Source organism: Carettochelys insculpta, chromosome 2, assembly GCF_033958435.1.
Source record: "Carettochelys insculpta isolate YL-2023 chromosome 2, ASM3395843v1, whole genome shotgun sequence".
Lineage (NCBI taxonomy): Eukaryota > Metazoa > Chordata > Testudines > Carettochelyidae > Carettochelys > Carettochelys insculpta.
In genome coordinates this window covers 97,979,589-98,001,983 of record NC_134138.1, presented here as the reverse complement: position 1 = coordinate 98,001,983, position 22,395 = coordinate 97,979,589, and the positions used below count along the sequence as shown (strand labels likewise).

The window sequence follows — 22,395 nt, the reverse complement described above, 5'->3', positions numbered from 1 at the left end:
GACTGTTAAATTTACACTTTCTTTTCGTAGTATGAATTTATCTTGCTTTAACTTCCAACCACTGGATCCTGTTATACCTTTCTCCACTAGATAGAGGCATTATTAAATGTTAAGGCTCCATGTATATACAGACTATAATCAAGTCACCCCTTAATCTTTTCTTTGTTCAAATACTAGATTGACTTTCTTGAGTCTGTCATTATAAGGCTATGTCTACACTAGCCCCAAACTTCAAAATGGCCATGTAAATGGCCATTTCAAAGTTTACTAACGAAGCGCTGAAATACATATTCAGCGCCTCATTAGCATGCGGGCGGCTGCGGCACTTTGCAATTGACGTGGCTCATCCTGACGGGGCTCCTTTTCGAAAGGACCCCGCCTACTTTGAAGTCCCCTTATTCCTGTGAGCAGATGGGAATAAAGGGACTTCGAAGCAGGTGGGGTCCTTTCGAAAAGGAGCCCGGTCGGGATGAGCCGTGTGGCGGCAAACTGCGTTAATTTCGAGTGCCGTGGCCACCCGCATGCTAATGAGGCACTGAATATGTATTTCAGCGCTTCATTAGTAAACTTTGAAATGGCCATTTACATGGCCATTTCAAAGTTTGGGGCTAGTGTAGACACGGCCTAAGGCAGATTTTCTAATCTTTCAGTGTTCTCATGGCTCATCTCTGAGCTCTTTCCAACTTTTCACTTCCTTATTGCATTTTGTGGACACCAGAACTAGAAATATCATTTCAGCAATGGTTATGTCACTGACAAATATAGAAGTATTATAACCCTTTCAGCTGTGGCCACACTTGGCCAAAATTTTGAGATGGGTATGCTAATGGCCAAATAGAAGAATACTAATGAGGCGCTGAAATAAATATTCAGCACCTCATTAGCATGCTGCCAGCCATGGCACTTCGAAAGCTGATAGGAGTAAGGGGACTTCAAAGTCTGTGTGGGGTCCTTTTGAAAAGGACCCCTGTGTAGCCGAACCACGCGTGAGTGAAATGCGGCACTGGTATTTAATTTGGCCATTAGCATGAGCATTTCGAAATTTTGGCCAAGTGCGGCCACATCCTTCTACTCCTATTTGAAATTACCCTGTTTGTGTATCCAAGGTTGTATTAATCCTTTTGCCCATTGGGAGCTTACATTCAGCAGGTTATCCACCTTAACTCCCAAATAATATCTTTTGGAATCCTTGTTTCTTAGGATATAGTCCCCCACTTTGTTCCTAGACATCTTCCTTATTTACCATTCGCCCAATATAGCATCAACTGCAAACTTTATCAGTGATGCTTTTGTTTTCTTACAGGTCATTGATAAAAATAGGTTCAAGGATTTCTGCAAGATGCCCTCTATAAATATTCCTTCTTGATGACAATTCCCCGTTTACAACTGCATTTTGAAACCCATCACTTAGCATCCTTTAATCTATTAATTTTATATCATTCAATTTTTTGTCAGTGTTGTACCATGTGTCTTAGATCATTACTATTACCTTTCTCAACAAAGCTTTCAGTCTCATCAAAAATGTTAGTTTGACAGATTTATTTTCATAAACCCATTTTGATTGGCATTAATCATATTACATTCCTTTAATTCTCTATTCATTGAGTCCTGCTATTAGCCACTCCATTATCTTGCTTGGAATCAATGTCAGGCTGTCAGGCCTATATTTACTCATTTCATCATGTTTACCCTTTTAAAATACTGGCACAACATTAGCTTTCTTCTAGTCTTCTGGAACTTCCCCAGTGTTTCATGCATGTGGGGAGAAAATTAGCAAATTAAACTAGCTATGGGTAAAAAGAAAATATTTTACAAATGTATTAAAAAGCAAGCAGATGACCAAGATAGGATCATCATAGAATTCTAGGGCTGGAAGGGACCTCAGGAGGTCATTTAGTCCAGCCCCCTGCCTAAGTCAGGATCAACCCCAACTAAATTATCCCAGCCAGGACCATGTTGTGATTTAATGAGAGAAGGGCAAGAACAAAATTCAGTGAAGATTCAATGAGAGAATGGAAAATACAGTAGTGGTTGACATGTTAAACGTTTTTTGTTCCACCAAAAATCTGTGTAGGAATTGGGGAAAGAACATAGTGAATAGCAGTGTAAATGGGCTAGAATGTGAGAATGAAATAAGAAAAGGACAAGTTAAGAACTACTTAGACAGGTTAGATGTCTACAGGTTGGCAGGGCCTGATGAAATACATCCTAGAATACTCAAGGAACTGGCTGAAGCGATATGTAAGTCATTAGTGATTATCTTTGAGAAGGCATGGAAGCGGCAGAGGTCCCAGAGTCCTGAAAAAGGACAAATATCATACCTATCTTTTAAAAATAAATAAATAAAAAAATGAGAAACCTAGGGAATTATAGACTGATCAGCTCAACTTTGGTATCCTGTGAGGTAATGGAGCAAATACACAACTAATTTGTAAGACCCTAGAAGGAGGTAAGATGAAGTGAGAGTCATCAGTAATTTATCAAAAACAAATCTTGTCAAAACAGCCTCACATCCTCCTTCAAAAGGGTAACAAGCCATGAGTGTGTGTGTGTGTGTGTGTGTGTGTGCACGCGTGCATGCGCAGGGGGTGCAGTTGATGTGATTTACCTCAACTTTAGTAAGGCTTTTCATACAGTCTTATATGACATTCTCATACACCAAGTAAAGAAATGTAGCCTTGATGAACCTATTCTGTGATGGGCGAACAACTAGTCAAAACACATACAAAGTTACCAGTGAGTTATAATCGATCTGAAAGAGTATGTTACCTGACATCCCTATCTATGCCATGTCTTCATAAATGGCTTAGTTAATGGCACAGAGAATACATTTTTAAAGTTTGTGGATGTTACGAAGCTGGGATGGGTTGGGAGGAGTAGTGGATGGTATTAGAACTGAAAATGATTTTAGCAACCTGGAGAATGGCCTGAAATAAATAGGGTGAGATTCAATAAGGAGGAGTGCTAAGTACGACTATTACAAAATAGCAATCAGCTGCACAAATATGAAATGGGAAATGTCTGCCTAGGAAGGTGTATTGCTGAAAAATATCTGAGGTTGTAATGCAGGGGTCAGCAACCTCCAGCATGCCTGGAGTGACCCATGAGCTGATTTTCTTTGGCATTCAGGCAGGAGCTCAGCTCTGCCTCTTTGTCCCCCATGCAGCTTCCTGTGGTAGCTCTATGCCCCTGGTTGCTGCCCCCCCGAGGGTGGCAGAGGTACCCTTCCAGGGGTCAGTAGCGGCTCTGCGCTGCTGACCTCTGGGGCTTGGCTCCCCGACTGGCACTGCCAGTGGCACCACTCCCAGTCAGTGGATCTGCCTGACAGACCGGCTGAGCCTCCAGCTTCTAGCTGGGGCTCACGGTTGGGACATGTGCCGGACCACAGAATCCAGGATAAGAGGGGTTCAACCTGTATTAAAATCCCAGACATTTTTAGATATTTTAAAATGGATATGGGCAGAAGCAGTCATGTAAACCCCCAACCAATGGGATAGCCTTGTGGTCACAACTTCACCACAGTTTCGGATCTGAACAAGCACACTTTTAACATGTGTAGTCTTCACGGGTCTCTGATCTGGGGTTTCCAGGGCTAGCTAACAAGCAGACTATGGAGTGTGCCCCAGGGTCCAGTTTCAAAAGACTGGCTCCAGAGGTGAGCATCTGCATTTGCTAGAAAGCACTTGGAAGGAGGGAAATTCACTTTACCTGTGTTGTTCCAAGAAGGCCTTCGAAGTACCATACCACCCGGATGAGTGCATACCTCCTTAAATTTTTAATTTTAACTTTTAATTGTTTTAAGAACTCCAAAACCTGAATTCAATAAGATTTAATTTCAGTAAGGTTTGTCGAAGATAATATCAGTCTGTTTTAATTAGTCACATGCACACACATATAACAAGCCTTGATCATACAGCTATTTGTAATACATTAATATGTCCTGTCCTAGTTATAAGTATATGGTCCCTCTCATTAATTTTTTTTGAAAAAATAATCTTTTTTGTTTCCTTGTAACCCCCCTATACAGTTCATGACAACAATTTTATGGTTACTTAGGTTAGAGGAATAAATGCACATAATGCTTTCCCATGCCATTGTCTGATTCAGGGCTGAACAGTACACACAGTATTCAGCTGGAAATATTGAAGGCACGAATATACCGAGATAGTCAGGAACCCCACTCATGATTGCAGTATACCTAAATTAGCAGAAGGCAAAGGAACAGATAATATACATGTAATCTGCTTTGGTGGTGGTGGTGGTATTTTTTTTTTTTTTTTCCCCTGAGTAGAGGTGCTTCCAGCATTAGATGCCAGGCAGATTCAGTTAGTGTGACTATTTGGAGCAGAAGAATGGGATTTACAGAGGAAGGTAAAGAGAGCCTTGGAGAATCTTCCCACGGTGGAAGAGCTGTTCTCCAGTTTCATGAAGCTAGGGGTAAACCACACAACAGACACAGTTTGAGTGAGGCGCTCTTGGCCCACGTTGCGTGCACTCCTAAATGAAGTATTGTACTATGACAGATGTTGATACAAGGAAGGTTTACTAGTAAGCCTTACTTTGACACAGCCAGCAAAAGTATACATGTCTGAGAAGGTCTGTGCTTTCCAGCTGGCAGAAGAACTCCAGAAGGCTAACAGATTTGACTTCACAGATCATGCTTACAGGCTGAAGATCAGCAAAGGCAGAATTTTGATTGTGAAGCCAAAAAATAATTCATTGTGGTTTTGTTTGAATTCTGATTGTTATATTTTTTGGAAAGGGTCAGTGCATCCCACCCGGATCACATAGAAGTCAATAGCTCTTATAATCATTTTCTTCATGTAATTTTAAAACAATACAGTCCATTTTGTAAGAATGCACTTTCCATTTTGACAAAGGATACAGTTGTTAAGAAAACGTAATTATGTTCTAGCTTCAGTTTTTTCGGAAAACAGTCTTTTCCAACTTCCATTGAAATAATTGTGTGTATGGCTAAAGCTATACATGGCTGTTGACTACAGTGAAAGCAGATGAATAACCTAAATAACAAGCTTTCAGGGTAGATAGTAGATTAAAAAATATCTATCTTAGTGCCCTGTGATCTCTCATCCATGGCCACATCCATGGGCATGAAGTTAGTCTATTTTTGGTGGTTTCCAGAATGTATCCAAGCAGCGCCATCCCATCGATAGGCTGGATGGAGCAACCCCTCTGAGCCCCACTGTTTGAGGGACCCTGTACTTCAGGGCATCATGGGGTTTGAGGCAGCCTGGGATATTAGCATGGCTCCTGGTGCCAGCAACAGCAAGCAACCCAGCCCAGCCTGTCCCCTACCCCGCCCCCCCCGCACACACACACTGGCTCTTGGCATCACTCGGGGAAATGGGCGGAAGCTGGAAGGAGGCAGGGTGGGAGCAGAAGCTGGAAAAGGTTGTCCTGAGACACGCATGCCCCTAGGGATGCCCTTGCCCACCAGCAACCCCCTTCCGTTTCCCTGAGTGCCCCCTGCTCCTCTGCCCTGCTGGGGCTATCTCCTACAGGGCTGTCGAGCTTTGTTATGCTTTAAACGAAGCACGTGAGATCTTTTATAGTGGCCAGCTGCATTGATCACAGAGAGGGAGCAGGGCCTTGTCGGTCGCGACCCAATGCTCTCCTGGAGTTGGCGGCAAGACGAACCCAAAGTCCCGTGGCAGAGCACTTTGCTTTCATAATCCTTTTCTCCATTGAGGTTTGCTGTGTCAGTCTGTGACTGGTGTGTGATCTTTCGATGCCAGTCATTCTCAAAACACCTCCGAAAGGCTCTTTCTGTGATCGGTTGCCCTTAGGGGTGCCTGCTCTGTGCTTTAGAGTCATCAATCTGCCAATCCAATCACTTCTTGACTGGGGCCATGCATATAATACCAAAACTGTCTCTTTCTTACTTACAAAATTAATTAACTCTAAAACAGGAGACATATATTCAATTAAAGAACTCCAATAAATGTTACCTGTGTTAATATGTTCCCTTACATTGCTACCTTGTTAAACTTTAAAATTCAAAATTTAAAAGAATAAAACTTTCAACTCAACAGCTTGGGACACCCCCCTCTGCCCCAGGCCAGGCCCCTACTTCACCTCTTCTCCCAAGCTCTTGCCCAATTCTTCCCATGCCTGTTCTGCCCCCTTCTCTGTCCCCATCCTACCTTTTCCCCCAAGCCCCCATTTCTTTCTTTTGGGCTTTCAGTCTGGCTGTAGTGGGGCATGCTGGAGCCAGGTTGCCCTCTGTGTTCAGTGACTGGCCTGCTGCCTACCCATCGGGATACCCTGGACCCTGCATCCTCCTGAAGGATGGGGCCTACCGTAGCACAGGACCGAGAAAGGATGTTCCAGTCCATCCTATAGACAGAGCAGCTCTGAAAATATGAGACCAAACATTGGTGGAGCCAGGTGCATGTGGTTGACTATTGATCAAGCCTGGGTACCATGGGGTTGTATGCCTCCATATAACTCGCTGCCTCTGCTCACAGACACTTTAGTTCCATGGACCCTTGTAGCGCAGCTATTGTGGGTGTACTTCCTGGTCCCCTCTGCTATCTTACTTGGGAGATGGAGTTGAGAAGTGGCAGTGGCAGTTGGAATAAAGCTATCAAATTGATAATCTGCAGGAAACTAAAGAAAATCGTTTTCTACAACTTTTAATCTGTAAAAATGGCATTTTACACAGTTTGTCATGAGTAATTTCAAAGCACAAAGTTCCAGCATTCAGTTTTCTCTGGGTTGACATGATTTCCCTAGTATGTATCCATCTATACAAAATCTGTATACAACAATAAGGCTACACAGTGTGATTGACTTTGTACAAACTGGTGGACTCTTCAGTGAGGATTCCTTATAAAATGGAAACTATCTTTGGATCTTCCCTTAATTTGTACTTGCCTTCACCTCTGTTGCAAGGTAGCTCAAACCATGGTTTGCTGTGGTGAATTGCGATAGGGACAAATAGTGCCTGGCCGTTCCATGAGGCTCTCAGTGGGAGAGACTCGAGAAGCATTCTCCTGGCTAACGCCTTCCAAACAGGGCCAGTCACAGCTGCAGTTCCTATTTCTCTTTACCCCAACACTTTAAAAAGGAGACAAGCCACATCTAAGTGAGCGGGGAGGAGGTGAGGCCATCATAGTCCACATGCTGTCAGATGTGTGGGGTAATTTGTGCATAAGAGGTGTGCTTCCTTTCTGGGCTTGCACAATGAACCACAGACATCCTTCTTGGAAGTGCAGACTTGTTCTGCTCTGGCACAATCTGTCCCCAAACTAATAGTTATGCTGTATCTGTGTAATATATACCTCTACATGTCTGTCATTGCACTACAAGATCTAGGCAGCATAGGCATCATGTGGGGGACATGAGGGAGCACATGCCCCCCCCCACACTATAGGCAGGTGGGGAAAGAGGTGAGCTAGCAGGGCCAGAGTCTTTAGGTGACCTGGGGACTAACCATAGTGCAAGGAGTCTGGTGCTCAAGCAGAGTCAGGCACCCCTGCACTCGTCACAGTGGTGAGGCAGGTGGAATGACACAGTCCCGGCTCACTCTGCTCTCCTGGCACATCCCTCAGGGAAGAGCCATTTCTGCATTCACTGGTGGGAAGTGGAGCGACGCAGCGGGGGGAGCGGAGCGAACTGGGGTCATGATAATCTACTTCCTCCATTGCTGATGGTGAGTGTTGGGGGCTGGATCTCAGCTTCTGGCCCCACATTGTTCAGTGAAGGAGGGAGAGGCAGGGTTGAAGCAGAGCAAAGATGGGTAAAAAGAGGCAAGGGGGTGAGCAGGGGTGGGGAGTGGTGGGGACTAGGACTGAAGGGGATTGTCCTGGATCTTCCTTGGGCCAGGAAGTGAGGTGTCTGTCACGTGGCCAGTAGCCCACCATGGCCCCCTTCACCAGTCATCGTGGCTAGGCACCATGAGTCAGGTATCTAGCAGTGGCTTGTCTTCCTCCGTGGCTTCCCAGTTAACAGAAAGAAAGTAGTAGCAGTAGTAATAACAAAACCCAAAAGAAACCAAACAAAATTGCGCGCTCTCAGTTCACAAAGAAGTGAAAAGCAAGTTTTTCATTTTATCCTCACTAGTTTGATTTCACCTTACTTTCCTGTAATATTGTCTCACTAAGCACACGTGTGAGCATAGTGAGCATTTTCCCTTTGTTCTTGTTGAATGCAGACACTAATTCTACAAGTATTTTATGCTTCATCTTTTGAAGAGCATTAATGTTAGTGTACGTAATGTAAACCAGAATCATAGAAACAGATGGGGATTGTTTATGGTCAGTCAATGTGGAGAAAGTACCTGGAATAAAAGTCTTAAGTATTAAGAGTAACAATTTAAATGATACAATTCTTTTTAATATGAAGTAGTAAAAGAACGAAAGGGAGGAACATTCTGAAACTTTAGGGGTGAATGCGTTCCACAACTAAACTGGGGATTTAAGACTTGCCAGATCTCCCACTGAAGATTATAGCCAAATTCTTGTTGACTGTGGGAGTAGGATCAGTGTAATTCACAAAAGTGCCTCATTTTTAATGAGTTATGTGAATTAAATTTTGTTTAAACTTTGGAAACATTTGGGGCAAATTTAAAAAAAAATATTTTTTTTTCATGAATAGTCCCATTCTCCAGCTTGTTTCTGCCTCTGCATTAGTGTGTTTACCCTTGACTATTAGTGCCCTCAATGGTTTCCAGTATTGAGAATGAAATAGGCAAGGGTTTGTTCTAAACATTGCAAAATTGGGCTGCATAAAGGTGCACCTTTTTTTAAAAAGGCAAAATGGTAGTTTCATACTTGGCAGCATTTGTTTCAGACTGGTAGCATGCAGGTGAAAAAGCACTTTTTCAGGCAGCTGCAGGCAAAGGGGGATTCAGATCAATGGGAACTCAGTTGCCTTATCTCCCCTTGTCTCTCTGCTGTGGGCGGTGAATGTGACACATAACTGAATTGCATCTGGGTGAAAGTAAACACACAATCAGTGCACAGCACACAGCACAACCATAGAAGGAATAGAAATATTGACCAAAGACACCAAGGCTAATCTCTTACAAAAGGTGTTTTGGATCTTGAATGTCAAAGCAGATAGTTTCCAATATACCACAACAAAGCACAGCAGGGAGCCAAATGATTGAATTCCATACAGCATGTTGCCCTGGATTTGAGGTCAAATTCTATAGTGTAGTCGCAGTAGAATATATGTATGGATTGGCCGAACAAGTTACCAGTCTAATCATGCAGTCTTGTCCAAGTCTCTGCCCAGTCCTTTGGATGCAACCGAGTGTGGCATGCAGCAAAGAGTTAAAATGTAGTGGTCAAGAAACCAGAGTTTTCCAGTATGTCCTAGTGAAACAAATAAAAATGAAAACAGAATAGTTGTGTTACAAGAAATATCTTTTGTCTTTGATCTCCATTTGAATCTTGTGTGCCTCTCTCGACTCCTATATGTTGCCTCTGGCATAATGGTAAATATGCCATTGTTTGAAAGGACCCCTGCAGGTGTAAAGTTGTTCAGGCTCAGTATCTACTCATACCTTGATGTTTCTGCTGAGACTGTTTATCAGGGTGGTTATGATTATTTTGTGGCCACTTTAAACTGAGTGGAAATAACACAGCTGTGACATTTTGCATATGTTTGGTTAATCCCGGGGTATTCAATGCAACAGATTGTTTAGCATGAGTAGACTATGCCTATGTTAAACAGTCTGTTCCATCTCCTATTTAGCTGTGACACTCTAAGTTTCTCTCAAAACTTGGTGTAAGCTTGGTAATGACCAGTCATTTCATGCTGATTATCAATATGCCCTCAGTTAATAGCTGTCAGACAAGAGCAGAAAGGGGTTCTGTGCGAGGCCCTAAGCATTTACTGCACTGTAGAAGTAGTTTTAAGCATTTCCAAAAAGATATGTAAACCAAATCTGCAGGGTTGGGCAACGAAGAGATGGATGGATGGATATAGCTATATGAGATTTCCAGAAACTTTTAAGGGAGCGTGTCAGTGACCAAACCAGTCCTGTGTAAACCAAAATACTTCAAGATGAAGTTAAATATCAAACATTAATTGATTTCAGGCAGAAGGACCTTATATTGCTTTCTCTTTAGGAGTGGGAGAAAGGGGGTCCTTCAAAACATAATGTCTTTACAAAATAAACCTCATTTTTTACTAGATTAGTTTTAAAGGTTATAATTTCTAATTTAGGAAACAAAAAAGGCATTATAGTATTAGATCATTTGGGGATTTAACTACTTCCTTGCTGGTGCATTCTGCACAGTTTCACAAATAAGATAGAAACCATCTCAATGTCAACACTTCAGTGAAATTTATATTTTTTATGTATATATAATATAAAGATCCTAAATCCTAAAGTAAGTGGCCTGATTTTTCAAAAGTGCTGAGCCTCCAACACCTCTCAGTAACGTCACTTGAATGTCAGTGGCAGGCAGAGCAGATAGTTGATACTCTCTGGTTTTGGACAAATCCCTTTAAAAGACTAGAAGGGGACTGACTGTAAATGGTTACTGTATATGTAGTGGGATTTTTTCCCACACTGATCACAAAATGTCATCACCTGCTCCACACACGTTCATCAGGCAGGAGTTTGATCTGCTACTGAAAGAGAGATTCTCCATTTTTTTCCCCTTCCCCATAAGAGGTGGGTCCGAGTTGCAGAGTTCAAATTTGGATTTGAATTTGAAATTCTCCAAATCCAGCTGTTTGAATCTGGCCATTTCTGTTTTTGTCTCTCCACCTCTCTGTTCTCTATAGAGCAAAATCCAGCATAGCTTTTTTCATTTTGATTGTTCAGCTTCCCTCAACATAATTGAAGAGGAGTCATTTATGATGGCAAAAGCCTGGTTAAAAGTGTTTTCATTTTTTTATTCCTTTCTGTTTTGGATTATTGTCACTGTAGCTGCAAAACAATAATATTTAGGGGCATTGTCTCTCTTACAGTTTCTGTAGTTATATTTATTGTATGGTATAAAAATATTGGTTGAATGTTGAAACTTGGCTTTGTGATTGATCCCTTTAAATACATTGGGCTCAATCACACACAATTTACAAGAACAGGACTCAATGCCACAAAATTAGTTGGACTATGCACATGGCTAAGAATAACTCTGATGTATAATGCTGATGGGATCAAGTCCTTGGTTTACCAAAAAATAAGTGTTTATTAATTAAAGATACATTCTGGAATTTCCAAAAATTCTGTTTAATGTTCAACAAGACTCTAAAGGAATATTAAAAGGGGACATTTTGAGAGCATAGTGTGTGAATAAGTTGATTCAGCAATTTTACCGGTAGTGGGAGGATCATATAGGAGTGAGCTAGCCACATCTGAGTTTAAAGACAACTGGGGTGGTGATCATTCCCTTTACAATAGGAAAGGGAGAATGTAAGATGACACCTTAATGCAGTCCGTCATTAAATGGCAGTTCTGGCAGGTCTCCATTATGTGATGACATCATTTAAAGGTGTTTTCAGTTGTGTAGGGAAAAAACAAAAACAAAATACATATTCAAGCAAAGAGAAGAAATAGAAGAATAAGGAAAATAAAAAATTACAAGTTATTTATTCAATTTTTTATAGGTTCCACATGGGAGAAAACATTACGACAGATTGGTTTTGAAAGGTAAGCAGTGGATTTATCTTCTATGTATGGTACAGCTTAAAATACAATCCAGTCAGTTAGCAAAGTTATTGATGTTAACTGCTCTACATCAGTGTTTCTTAAATTATGTTCTGTGGAACACTGGTGTTGCATGAACAACTTACAGGTGTGCGGCGAGCATTCAGGGAAAAATACACTGATGGTATATATTTTCTGTTATTAAAAACAGATACATTACTTCTTTGCTATGATACTTGTTTAAATTACTTCATTTTGTTTTTACTGTATACGTTGTTCTTTGTTTTGTTTTGTTTTTTGTTTGAGCTGACAGCAATTTTTTAACAACATTTTCATACATGTTCCATATAAAAAATATACTATTGTTTGGAGTTCCGTGGTCTCAAAAAGTTTAAGAAACACTAATCTATGTTATTTGGGTGTCAAAGTTAGAGAGAGGGTTTTGCAGAGTTTGCATGCTTGTGTTCTCAACTTAATTGTATCTTTGATCAAAAGAATCTTGTGCTCCATGATGTAAATCTGACCAACAATAATTTCAACTGGAAGCAACATATTAGGTTTAAATAGACATCACACTAGTGTGTTTTGAAGACTTACCTCTGAATGAAGATATTGCTGCCCACCCATATTTTTCATAAGGCTTCCGAACTATGGCATATTAACTAACAAAAATTAACTAATGTGGAAAAGGACCGTGATTAGCAAAGGACTATTTCACATCAGAGAAGATTCCCGAATTCAGCATTCCTGAAAGGCAAAGACTTCTTGCAGCCAAACTTGACCGCAAGGTTGTCATACCAGAAACATATGTCTCTCTTGGAACATAAACTATGACAGGCCTTGCTAAAGAGTAATCTGTTCTCAGGGCTGGAAATATTAAGTACTAATATGTTTATCTACAAACATGAAGCAGAGTAATCTGTTTCCAATCCATAGATAGCTTCAATCTTCTGTCTAAACCAAATACTTCTAGATTCCAAGAGGGTGCCCTAGGGCAAAGCGTGGTGTCACTGTGAACTGAATTGGATATATATGGCTATGGGATCGCAGGCTTCAGTTGGGAGCATTTTGCTGACAAACCGGTCATCCTCCTTCCACGAGGAAAAAAGGATGCCTCGGCAGAGGGGGTTTTTCCAAAATTTTGTCCCATGTAGATGGGCAAAATGTTGGAAGAGCCTCTCCTGGCAGAACTGTCATCAGGAGAGACGCAAATCCATTATGCAATTTTTGTATCTTTTGTTCTCTGCAGTCTAGGCATAGCCTATGAGAGAAGGCAAAGTTTGTCTTTCATTGTTAAGGGTAGGCTGCCTATTGCCAAAAACAAAGATGGCTTCTTCAAACCCAGAAAGATGTTGAGGAAAGGATAGCCTTTCCTTTTCATTGCCTGCACCTGGTATTCTCTTTCCAGCTACTCTCACTTTTATTGCCTTGTTGGTTAATTTAAACAACTTGCCTTTATTTAAGTTAATGGCTTGTTCATTGAACCAGAATGAAACTGTTTTGCACAAGGCATAAAATGTCTTAGAGCTTTTCTATTGTAATCAAATTTATATTTAAATTTAAATCTCTCCCTTGATTAAAATCCTCAGACATTAATAACAATAAATCAGAATAAATGTCACTGTTATCTGAAAGCATTTCACATCACTACTTTTTTTCTGAGGAGATACATTGAGCGAAAAATGAAGCACGGTAGTTATCAACAAATGTAAGGAGACGATCAATCCTATCATTAAACAACTTGCTCTTGGAACTTCAAGGACAGTGTCCTGCAGTGATTCCCCAGATGTATACATTTATTCTTAATGGATAGTATCAAAGTTATTTAAAAAGTCATTGAATGTTGTCCACTTATTTCTCTACAGCATCATTCTTCTTGAAGCTTACAAAAAGATGATACCATATTTATCTATTTTTGAAAGCATCTTCATTGTATGAATTTAACAAAGTGTAGGTCAGTTGTGTTTATTCTGTTGCGGATTTAATTACATTTGATTTCAGTGGTACACTTACATCCCTAAAGACTGAGAAATCATGCACAAGGTGTTTGTGCTATTTTTATGAGGGGATAATGTAGGGAAATGATTAATTCATTTTTACTTTAATGCCTCAGAGTAATAACTGTTTGCAGTGAATATATTGGAACATTGTTTCTGAGATATTAACCGGAAAAATTAAATTTGCAGCAGTAAAAGTCACCTTTTGATTGCCTTTTTAGTTTCACAAGCTGTTGAGACTTTGAATGGAAAGCTGCATTTAACCACAACAGAGCTGCTTAAGCTTCTTACAATGTATATAAGTGGTATTGCTGAAAAATAGCATAGGTCCTGGATGAAGCAATATGATTGAATGTTCACTGAAGAAATAGGGATTCATGGCAATATACAGGTTGAACCTTTCTAATTTAGCACCCTTGTGACATGACCAATGCTGGGCAAGAGAATTTGCCAGACCATGGGAGGTCAATATTTTCTAGAACATTACCAACACTTCCACTACATACTGGTGCTCTTAGAAGACTTTTTAGTGGTAAATTACAGCTAAATCACATCACAGAATAATGAGAGCAGGGCTGGTTGCTGAAAACAAACTTTATGGGACCACGGGAAACTTAGAGTAAAACAGGAAATGCTGGAGATCAGATGGTCTACTAATGTAGTAGGTTGCTAATCCTTCCAGATCAGATGAACTGGACTCCATTACTGCAAATGGCCTCTGGTCCAGGAGAGTTGACAACCTTACCTCCCAAGGCTGGGACCGCAGCTGGAAGCAGCAGCAGAACCCTGGGTCAGTAACAGGACTAGTGAGGCCAGTAGGCTGTGGAGCCTCTGGTATGACCAGTGGGTGGCAGGAGCCCAAGACCAGGCAGGTTGCGAGACCCTTGCTTGGGGCTGCGGACTGGTGGAGCCTGTAACAGGGCTGGTGTGACCTGGGGACACAGTGGCAGGACCCACGATGGCTAGCAGAGTCCACGGCAAGACCCCAGCTGGGGAGGGGTGGCTGCCCAGAGGCCCATCTGGCAGTGGGACTAGCCACACCCGCTACTTCCATTTCTTATATGGAAGAACAAAACTATCTTTTCCCTGGCTCTTAAATGAGTTGAACATTTAAGCCAGTTTGGTTCAACAGAATCTCTGTACTACTTGTCTTATCAAAACAAAAAGCAGTCAAGTAGCACTTTAAAGACTAGCAAAATAGTTTATTTTGGGTGAGCTTTCGTGGGACAGACCCACTTCTTCAGACTGGGTCTGTCCCACGAAAGCTCACCCAATAAACTATTTTGCTAGTCTTTAAAGTGCTACTTGACTGCTTTTTGTTTTGATAATGTATAGACTAGCACGGCTTCTTCTCTGTTACTATTCTACTTGTCTTATGTTTTTACACAGCCTTATTTATAGGATTTACCTAACTTTGTGAACATTGTCAGGTGCTCTCACAGTGAACTAGCTCATTCTATTACAGCATCTGTCAGGCATACTCCTGGAGGTGCAGTGTTTTGGTTTTGGCTTTGAAACATTTCATTCTTTACAACAGCTGTACTCCCCTGTGAGCAATACTTCCCAAAGCATGGAAAGGGAGAGGAAGGTACTGAGCTACATCACACTCCAAAAAATCTTTTGATGCTGTTGTACTTATCACTTCAATTGTAATAGGAAAGAGAGATGAATATGAAGAGAATGGGCCTTCATTGCTTGCAAGCACATCCCTTGCAAGGCATTGACTAAGGTGTAGAGCTGTGCAGGTGCACTACTGTAAAGGAAGGATTTTCATACGCCAGAATGAAGCCAGGTGTATGGGGGAAGGCCAGTTCTCCAGATAATGGCTTTAAGAGGACTAAACTTTTATGAAAAGAATAATGTAGATCCCTTCCTTACTGTGACATTTCAGATTAGCTTCGTTGACAGAAGGAAATGAGGACACTAAGTATAAATTTCAGGAAATTAAGCCCTGATAATATACAGTGTCTGTCATCATTACATTGTGATTACATGAAGTTTACTTTGCAGTTCAATATTTACATTGTTGTTGTATTTGTATCCTGCAAAACAAAGAGACTCCAAGAGATCTGGTTGTCTGAGCCCTTATGTAAGCACTCATTGCGAGTCCAACATGCTGCTTTTAAGCGTGAGATAAATTAAAAATGCTGGAGCTTAAGTAAAGTAGGTTTATATCCAGGAAATGACTAGCATTAAGAGCCTTTCAATTAAATGGAGTGTATCTGGGTTTGACAGATTTAAATGAAGCTCTTATTTTTATTGATCGAGTATTTTGTTTGAGACGTTAGAAGCAAGATAATTGCAACGTACTACAGTAGCCATCATCCTTACCCCAATCTATACAAACTACAAACAGTGCAATTGGTCAAGTTACGTGTGAAAAAAATTTAGTGTATATAGCTCCATCAGGAGGAAGGTCAAAGTCCTCCTATTCCTTTAGTGCTAATTATTAATGAGAAGAAGAAAAATAAAAAAAATTGTAAATATGTTTGTGAATACTTACTCTGACTTTGCTTCACTACTGTTTGTGGGGTTGTGTTGTTCGTAATTTGTGAATGCTCAGATTACCACCAAATATTTTGAAAATGTCCACTAAGCAGGAAAGTCTGGTGAATTTAACCAGAGCTTTGACCAAAAACTCATACTAGAGGGTACAAGGCTTGTTTAAAGGGTTTTTTTTAATCCTGCAATTAGCAAAGACAAAAATACCACATGACTGAAGTGATCCATCATGCAAGACGAATGAAAATCAGATGGTGAAACAAAAAAATTGGCAAAACAATTATGAATAATTGAACATAATCCTTGTTAGTTTGTATAGGTTGTACCTTCCTGGTCCGGCACCCTTAGGAGTTGTCGTGCAGAATGAGGGAATATGCTGGCTGTGGGGCTGCTGCCAAGGATCCCCTACTAGGTTCTCCGCTCCATGGGGATGCTACTAGGGATCTTCAGGCCAGATGCAGCTCCCTGCAGGATTCTCAACCCTGGACATCTTCCTGCTCCCACGAGGCTGCTGCTAGGAATCCCCAGCCCCCAGCAGGGAGCTGCACAGGGGGTCCCTGGCCCCAGGACAGCTCCCTACTCCTGCAGGGCTGCTGCCGGGTATCTCTGGCCCCGGCCAGACGCCCTGCTGCCACAGGGCTGCTGGCAGTTATCCATGATCTCAGCCAGACTCTCTGCAGTGAGGCTGGGCTCCCTATGGGCTCCCCACTACCACAGCACTGGTGGGGCTCACCCACAGCAGGGGTAGATACTTTGCCAACAAGAAAAAAGGAAGAATTCACAGGCACTGTTATAGTTCTTAGATTTTTACAGCCATAGGGAATCTGTATAATCACCTCATGTGGTCACCCTGTGTCATAACCCACTGAACCAGTTTTCCTCTCTACTCTGTTTGGAAAGGTGTCTGGTCTTGATTTGAAGATTGATGGAGATGGAAAATTCACCATATCCCCAGGCAAATTGTTCTAATGCTCAGATAGGCTCATGGTTAAAAAGTTGCACCTTGTAACTTGTGAATTTGTCTAGTTTCAGCTTCCAATCACCGGCTCACAGTACATCATCTTCTATTATATTAAAGGGCTGCCAAATGGCAGGAGCTGTCTACTGTTATATCTTGACCATGATGAAGTTAAATCAAGTTTTCAATATGCTATATATATTCTGCTCACCACACACATGAGCAGAATATATATAGCCCACAGGACAGATGAACAGAAGTCATTGTCCTCCCAATGGTTCCATCTGCAACGGGGGAAGGGAAAGTTTATATGGCTAGAACAAGGAGGAACAGGTAGTGGCCTGACCAGTTGTGGGAGGAACTGTCCTTTCAGGTGACCAAAGAGGCGGGGAGAGGAAGTTATTTTCCAGTAGGGCCACTGACATGTTGCGGGGGGCAGTTTCCCTAGAACCAACCAATTTAAAATGGCCACCATCCCAACCCATTTGGCTCACTGGTTCACCACAGCCTTGGTGGCCAGGCAACTCTCAGTTGGCATGAGTTGGGGGTGCTCTACAGGGAGCAAGGGAATTGACCAAGGAAGGACATGATTTGGGATCAGTTAATGCCTCTTGTACTCCCTGTGGTGGGTGGCCCAGGAGCAGCTATTTGAGTGTGACAAGAAGTCCTGTGGCACCTTATAGACTAAGAGATATTTTGGAGCATAAGCTTTAATGGGCAAAGACCTGCTTCATCAGATGCATAAGTTTATGCTCCAAAAGTTTATGCAAAAAGCTTACGCTCCAAAATATCTCATAATCTATAAGGTGCTGCAAGACGACTTGTTGTTCTCGAAGATACAGACTAACACGGCTACCTCTCTGATATTTGAGTGTGATTATTTTTCACCTGAATGTGAAAGATTTAGGAAAGTGTAAGGGGATCAACTTGATGATTTGGGTGAGCAGGGACTTGGGGCAGATGCAGGATTCTTTCACCCCTAGGGTGACAATTCTTTGACCTGAAATGCTGGAAGATGGAAGGTGTGGCAGGTGTCATAAAGCCTCTCGGGACTGGTCGGGCCAAGGGGTCTGTGAGGTATTTACATTCGTATGTGGCCAGGGAAAATTGTTACGTACTCGTTTGCACATATCTTCTTGTCAGCTACCTGACTTTTTCAGGGATACACCCATCTCACTGGGGGGCAGATATGTATTTGACCCTCATTAAGGAAGTAAGTAGTAAGTATCTGGAAACCTGGTGTATGCATGGAATTAGTTGTTTAAAGCCTGTTATACCTGCTGGCGTGTAGGGCAGCAATGGGTGTCCTCCACTTCTGTCTATCTTGGGCCATTTTCTCCAGTGTGTCCCAGTTGTAGTTCATTCTCTTCATGCTGGTAATTGTTATGCTGCATAACAAGGAAGCAGCTCAAATCAAAGGCACAAGACTGTTCACTTGTTAGAACAGAACACCCCCCTTTGCTCCATGCATTCACATTTCCTGTACATGGCATAAGCCTTCCAATTGCATTTATCCTAAATGCCTGAAAACTAATGGAATACTAAGGCTGTTGTCTGAAACTTGTTGATTTACTTTGTACTTAGCCCTAAATCAAAAGAGCTGTGTCTACACATGCACGCTACTTCAAAGTAGCGGCACTAACTTTGAAATAGCGCCCGTCACGGCTACACGTGTCGGGCGCTATTTCGAAGTTAACATCTACGTAAGGCGGCAAGACGTCGAAGCTGCTAACCCCATGAGGGGATGGGAATAGTGCCCTACTTCGACGTTCAATGTCGAAGTAGGGACCATGTAGTCGTTGCGCGTCCCGCAACATCGAAATTGCGGGGTCCTCCATGGCGGCCATCAGCTGAGGGGTTGAGAGACACTCTCTCCAGCCCCTCAGCTCAATGGTGGCCGCGTGGAGCGGCCCCTTAAAGGTCCCCTCCCTTCCTGTGCAGGAAGCTGAGGGAACATGCAGGCGGCAGCCCAGACACGCAGCCAGCCTGCACGTCCCTCAGCCACCCAGAACAGGGCCACCACCTGCTATGGCTGCCCGGCAGCGCCCTCAGGGGACCCCCCCCAAAGGGGAGCCAGAGCAGCCAGGTGGGCAGCCAGGTTGGGAAGCGGCAGCAGGGCCCCTTCTGGACGGAGGCTGAGCTGTGGGACCTGCTGGGGCTCTGGAGCGAGGAGGAGGTGCTCCAGGTAATGGGGAGCAAGAGGCAGAACGCGGATGCGTTCGCTCGGCTGGCCGAGGGCCTGGCCGCCCGGGGTCACCCTGCCCGCACTCCTGACCACGTCAGGAGTAAGATTAAGGAGCTGCGGCAGGGTTACGCCCGGGCCCAGGATGCGGCCGGCCGATCTGGGGCCGCCCCCGTCACTTGCCCCTTGTACAGGAAGCTCAGGGACATCCTGGGCCCCCGGCACACCTCCTCCCCTCCGGCCACCCTTGATACCTCGGCCGACGAGCCCCAGCAGGCCCTGCAGCCGGAGTCCGTCCTGGAGGTAAGCCCTGCACTCTGGGGGCCCCCCCTGGAGCCCACCCCCGGGCCATCGCGGCAGGAGGAGGAGGAGGAGGAGGGGGGCTCCTCCTCTGCAGAGTCTGGGCTGCAGATCCTCCTCCTGCCCTCCCGGAGCAGCAGCCGGGCCTCCGCCCCCCTGGGATCTCCGGACCGTGGGAGTGGACCGACAGGTATGTACCCCCCTCTGGTGTACACCCCCGGGGTTGAGGGGCGGGGGTAATGGATATGTGCTCAGGGCCCCCCACATGGCCATGGCCCCAAGGACAGCAGGGCCATGTCCCTCACGGGAGTGCATCAGCCCCTGCCCCCCCCCGCCAGCACGACAGTGCCATGCCCCATCCCCGGGGCAGGGGGGAGCGGAACCTCGAGGGTCCACCGGGAGGAGGGGGTGGGATGCAGCAGCAGCATGTGATGGAGTGGGGGGAGTGCAAAAGGGAGACTCAGGCTAGATATGAGCAACAAGCTGAATAGCTCCCAGGGGCAAAGGATGATCCTGGGGCTACAGCTGGCAGGTGACACCTCTGCCCTGAACAAAGAGGAGGGAGGAGCCGAGCTGGCTTTGAATCGGGGCGGGGGCCGCAGGTAGAGGCTAGGGGAAGGGAGAGCTGGAAGGCAGCCAACCTGAGGAGGGGGAAAGCTACACCCCAGAGGGGCACCCCTTGGGGTCTTCTCCCCAGGATGGGTTGGAAGGACTGCTGTGCTGTCACTCCTGGGAGAAACTGGGCATCTGTGGCCTAAGAAACATCTCCTGTCAGACCCTGCTGAGTGAAGTGAGAGTCACTCCCGCCAGGGGACGGGGTGCAGTGCAGGGGGACCCCTGAACCCCATCACAGCAGCATCTCCTGGGGACGGGGATAGGGAACCTGCAGCAGAGGGGTGGGGGGACAAGGGCCACGGCTCGGGGCCCACACTAACGCCTGTCTCCACTCTTCTTCCCCCCTCCTGTGTTCCGCAGCTGCACCATCGGAAGGACCGGAGAGCGCCGGCGAGGCTTCAGTGGTCCCGGAATCCCCTCCGGGGCCATCGCTCCAGGTGGGGCCATCGCTCCAGGCCAGCCCCTCGGCGGAGGACCGACCGGCCCCACGGCGGGCAAGACGGCGGACCCCGCAACACCACACGGCGGCGACGGACCCCCGTCTGCTGGCCATCCATCGCCGGCAGCTGGAGGTCGCGGAGCAGCGTCTGCGGGTGGAGCAACGCTGCCTCCACCTGCAGGAGCGGGCGCTGGCCTGGCGCCAAGAGGCATGGGGGGCCTACATGGAGACATTCAACCATCTCGTGGATTACCTGGCCCCCTGTGCCGCGCCAGCCGCCGCAGTGCCTGCCCTGCCCGCTCCACCCGCTGCGCCACCTGCTGCTCCGCTCGTCGCTGCGCCGTCCGCCGTCGCCCCACCACCGAGGGCTGGACTGCCGAGGGACACCTGGGGCCAGCTGAGACTCGCCGGACGTATTTTCCGGTCCACCCGGCCCCCAGCCAGCCCCGGACAGGGCTGCGGCCGAGGCGGGGCTCCCGGCCGCCCATCCCCAGTGCCGGACTATAGGGGCTTGGGGCCCAGGATATGGCCCCCCCCCTTGTATATAGTTGGACTTATGTATTTGTGCCCCCCGTTTGCCCGGCCCCCCCCATGTAAATAGTTCTCCCCGTCCTTGCAATCCCTGGTTTTCTCTTTTTTGTTACATGTAAATATATGGAAACTTTTTTATTATTCACTCTTATGTTATGGTTTAGTTAGTAGGTCTTGTACATAGTTTTGTCGTTATTAGTGCAAAAACCAGTTAAGAAAAGAGAACCAGTTTCATTTTACCAACGAGTGCATGCTTTTATTTGTCCAGGAGAAGTGGGGCGGGGGGGTGCTGTTGGGAGCTCCGTAGTGTGGGCATAGGGGCAGGGAGTGTTGTGGAGGAAGAGGGGGGGCGCAGTGGGGGGCCTGGCAGAGTTCACTCTGCGGCCTCCTCGAAGTGGGCCCGCAGGGCCTCCCGGACCCGGGTCCCTTTGGGGTCCACCTGGCAACTGGGGGCAGCGGGTGGCTGCACGTCGCCCCTGCCGGCTTCCACAGCCCAGCCCTGAAAAAAGGCCTCCCCCTTGCTCTCCACCAAATTGTGCAGGGCGCAGCAGGCACCCACAATCTGGGGGATGTTGTTGGGGCCTGCATCCAGGTGGGTCAGGAGACATCTCCAGCGCCCTTTGAGGCGGCCAAATGAGCGCTCCACCACCTGGTGCACGTGGTTCAGGCGCTGGTTGAAGCACTCCTGGCTGGCAGAGAGATGGCCCGTGTACGGGGCATGAGCCAGGGCCGGAGGGGGTATGCTGCATCTGCGATGACGCAGAGGGGCATGGTGGTGTCCCCCACAGGGATCTCCCGCTGGGGGATGTAGGTCCCCCCCTCCAGCCGGCGGCACAGGCCCGAGTTCCGGAAAGCCCGGGCGTCGTGGGTGCTGCCAGGCCAGCCCACATAAACGTCCTGGAAACGGCCCCGACTGTCCACCAAGGCCTGGAGGACCACTGAGTGGTAGCCCTTGTGGTTGATGTACCGTCCTCCACTGTGTTGCGGGGCGCAGATGGGGATGTGAGTCCCATCCAGAGCCCCAAAGCAATTGGGGAAGCCCAGCGTGGCAAAGCCCGCGATGGTGGCATCTGGGTCCCCCAGCTTCACAAGCCTGTGCAGGAGCATGGCGTTGATGGCACCCACGACCTGCAGGGAAAGCACATGGGAGAGCACCAATGAGGGGTGAGCAGGGTGTGCGTGGCCCTGCCCTGCCCTGCCCTGCCTTGCCCTGCCAGGGCCCACCTGCCCCCCACCCCACCC

General features: G+C 45.5%; 1 protein-coding gene across 3 annotated transcripts in view; it reads left to right on the top strand.

Annotated features, from left to right (window-relative positions):
* Positions 1-22,395, top strand: part of PIEZO2 (piezo type mechanosensitive ion channel component 2) — a 443,043-nt gene that overhangs the window by 206,700 nt on the left and 213,948 nt on the right. For all 3 annotated transcript variants that reach the window (XM_074987458.1, XM_074987460.1, XM_074987459.1), the window contains exon 4: positions 11,590-11,632. In XM_074987458.1, the coding sequence (XP_074843559.1) occupies positions 11,590-11,632 (43 nt within the window). The remainder of the gene's footprint in view (positions 1-11,589; positions 11,633-22,395) is intronic.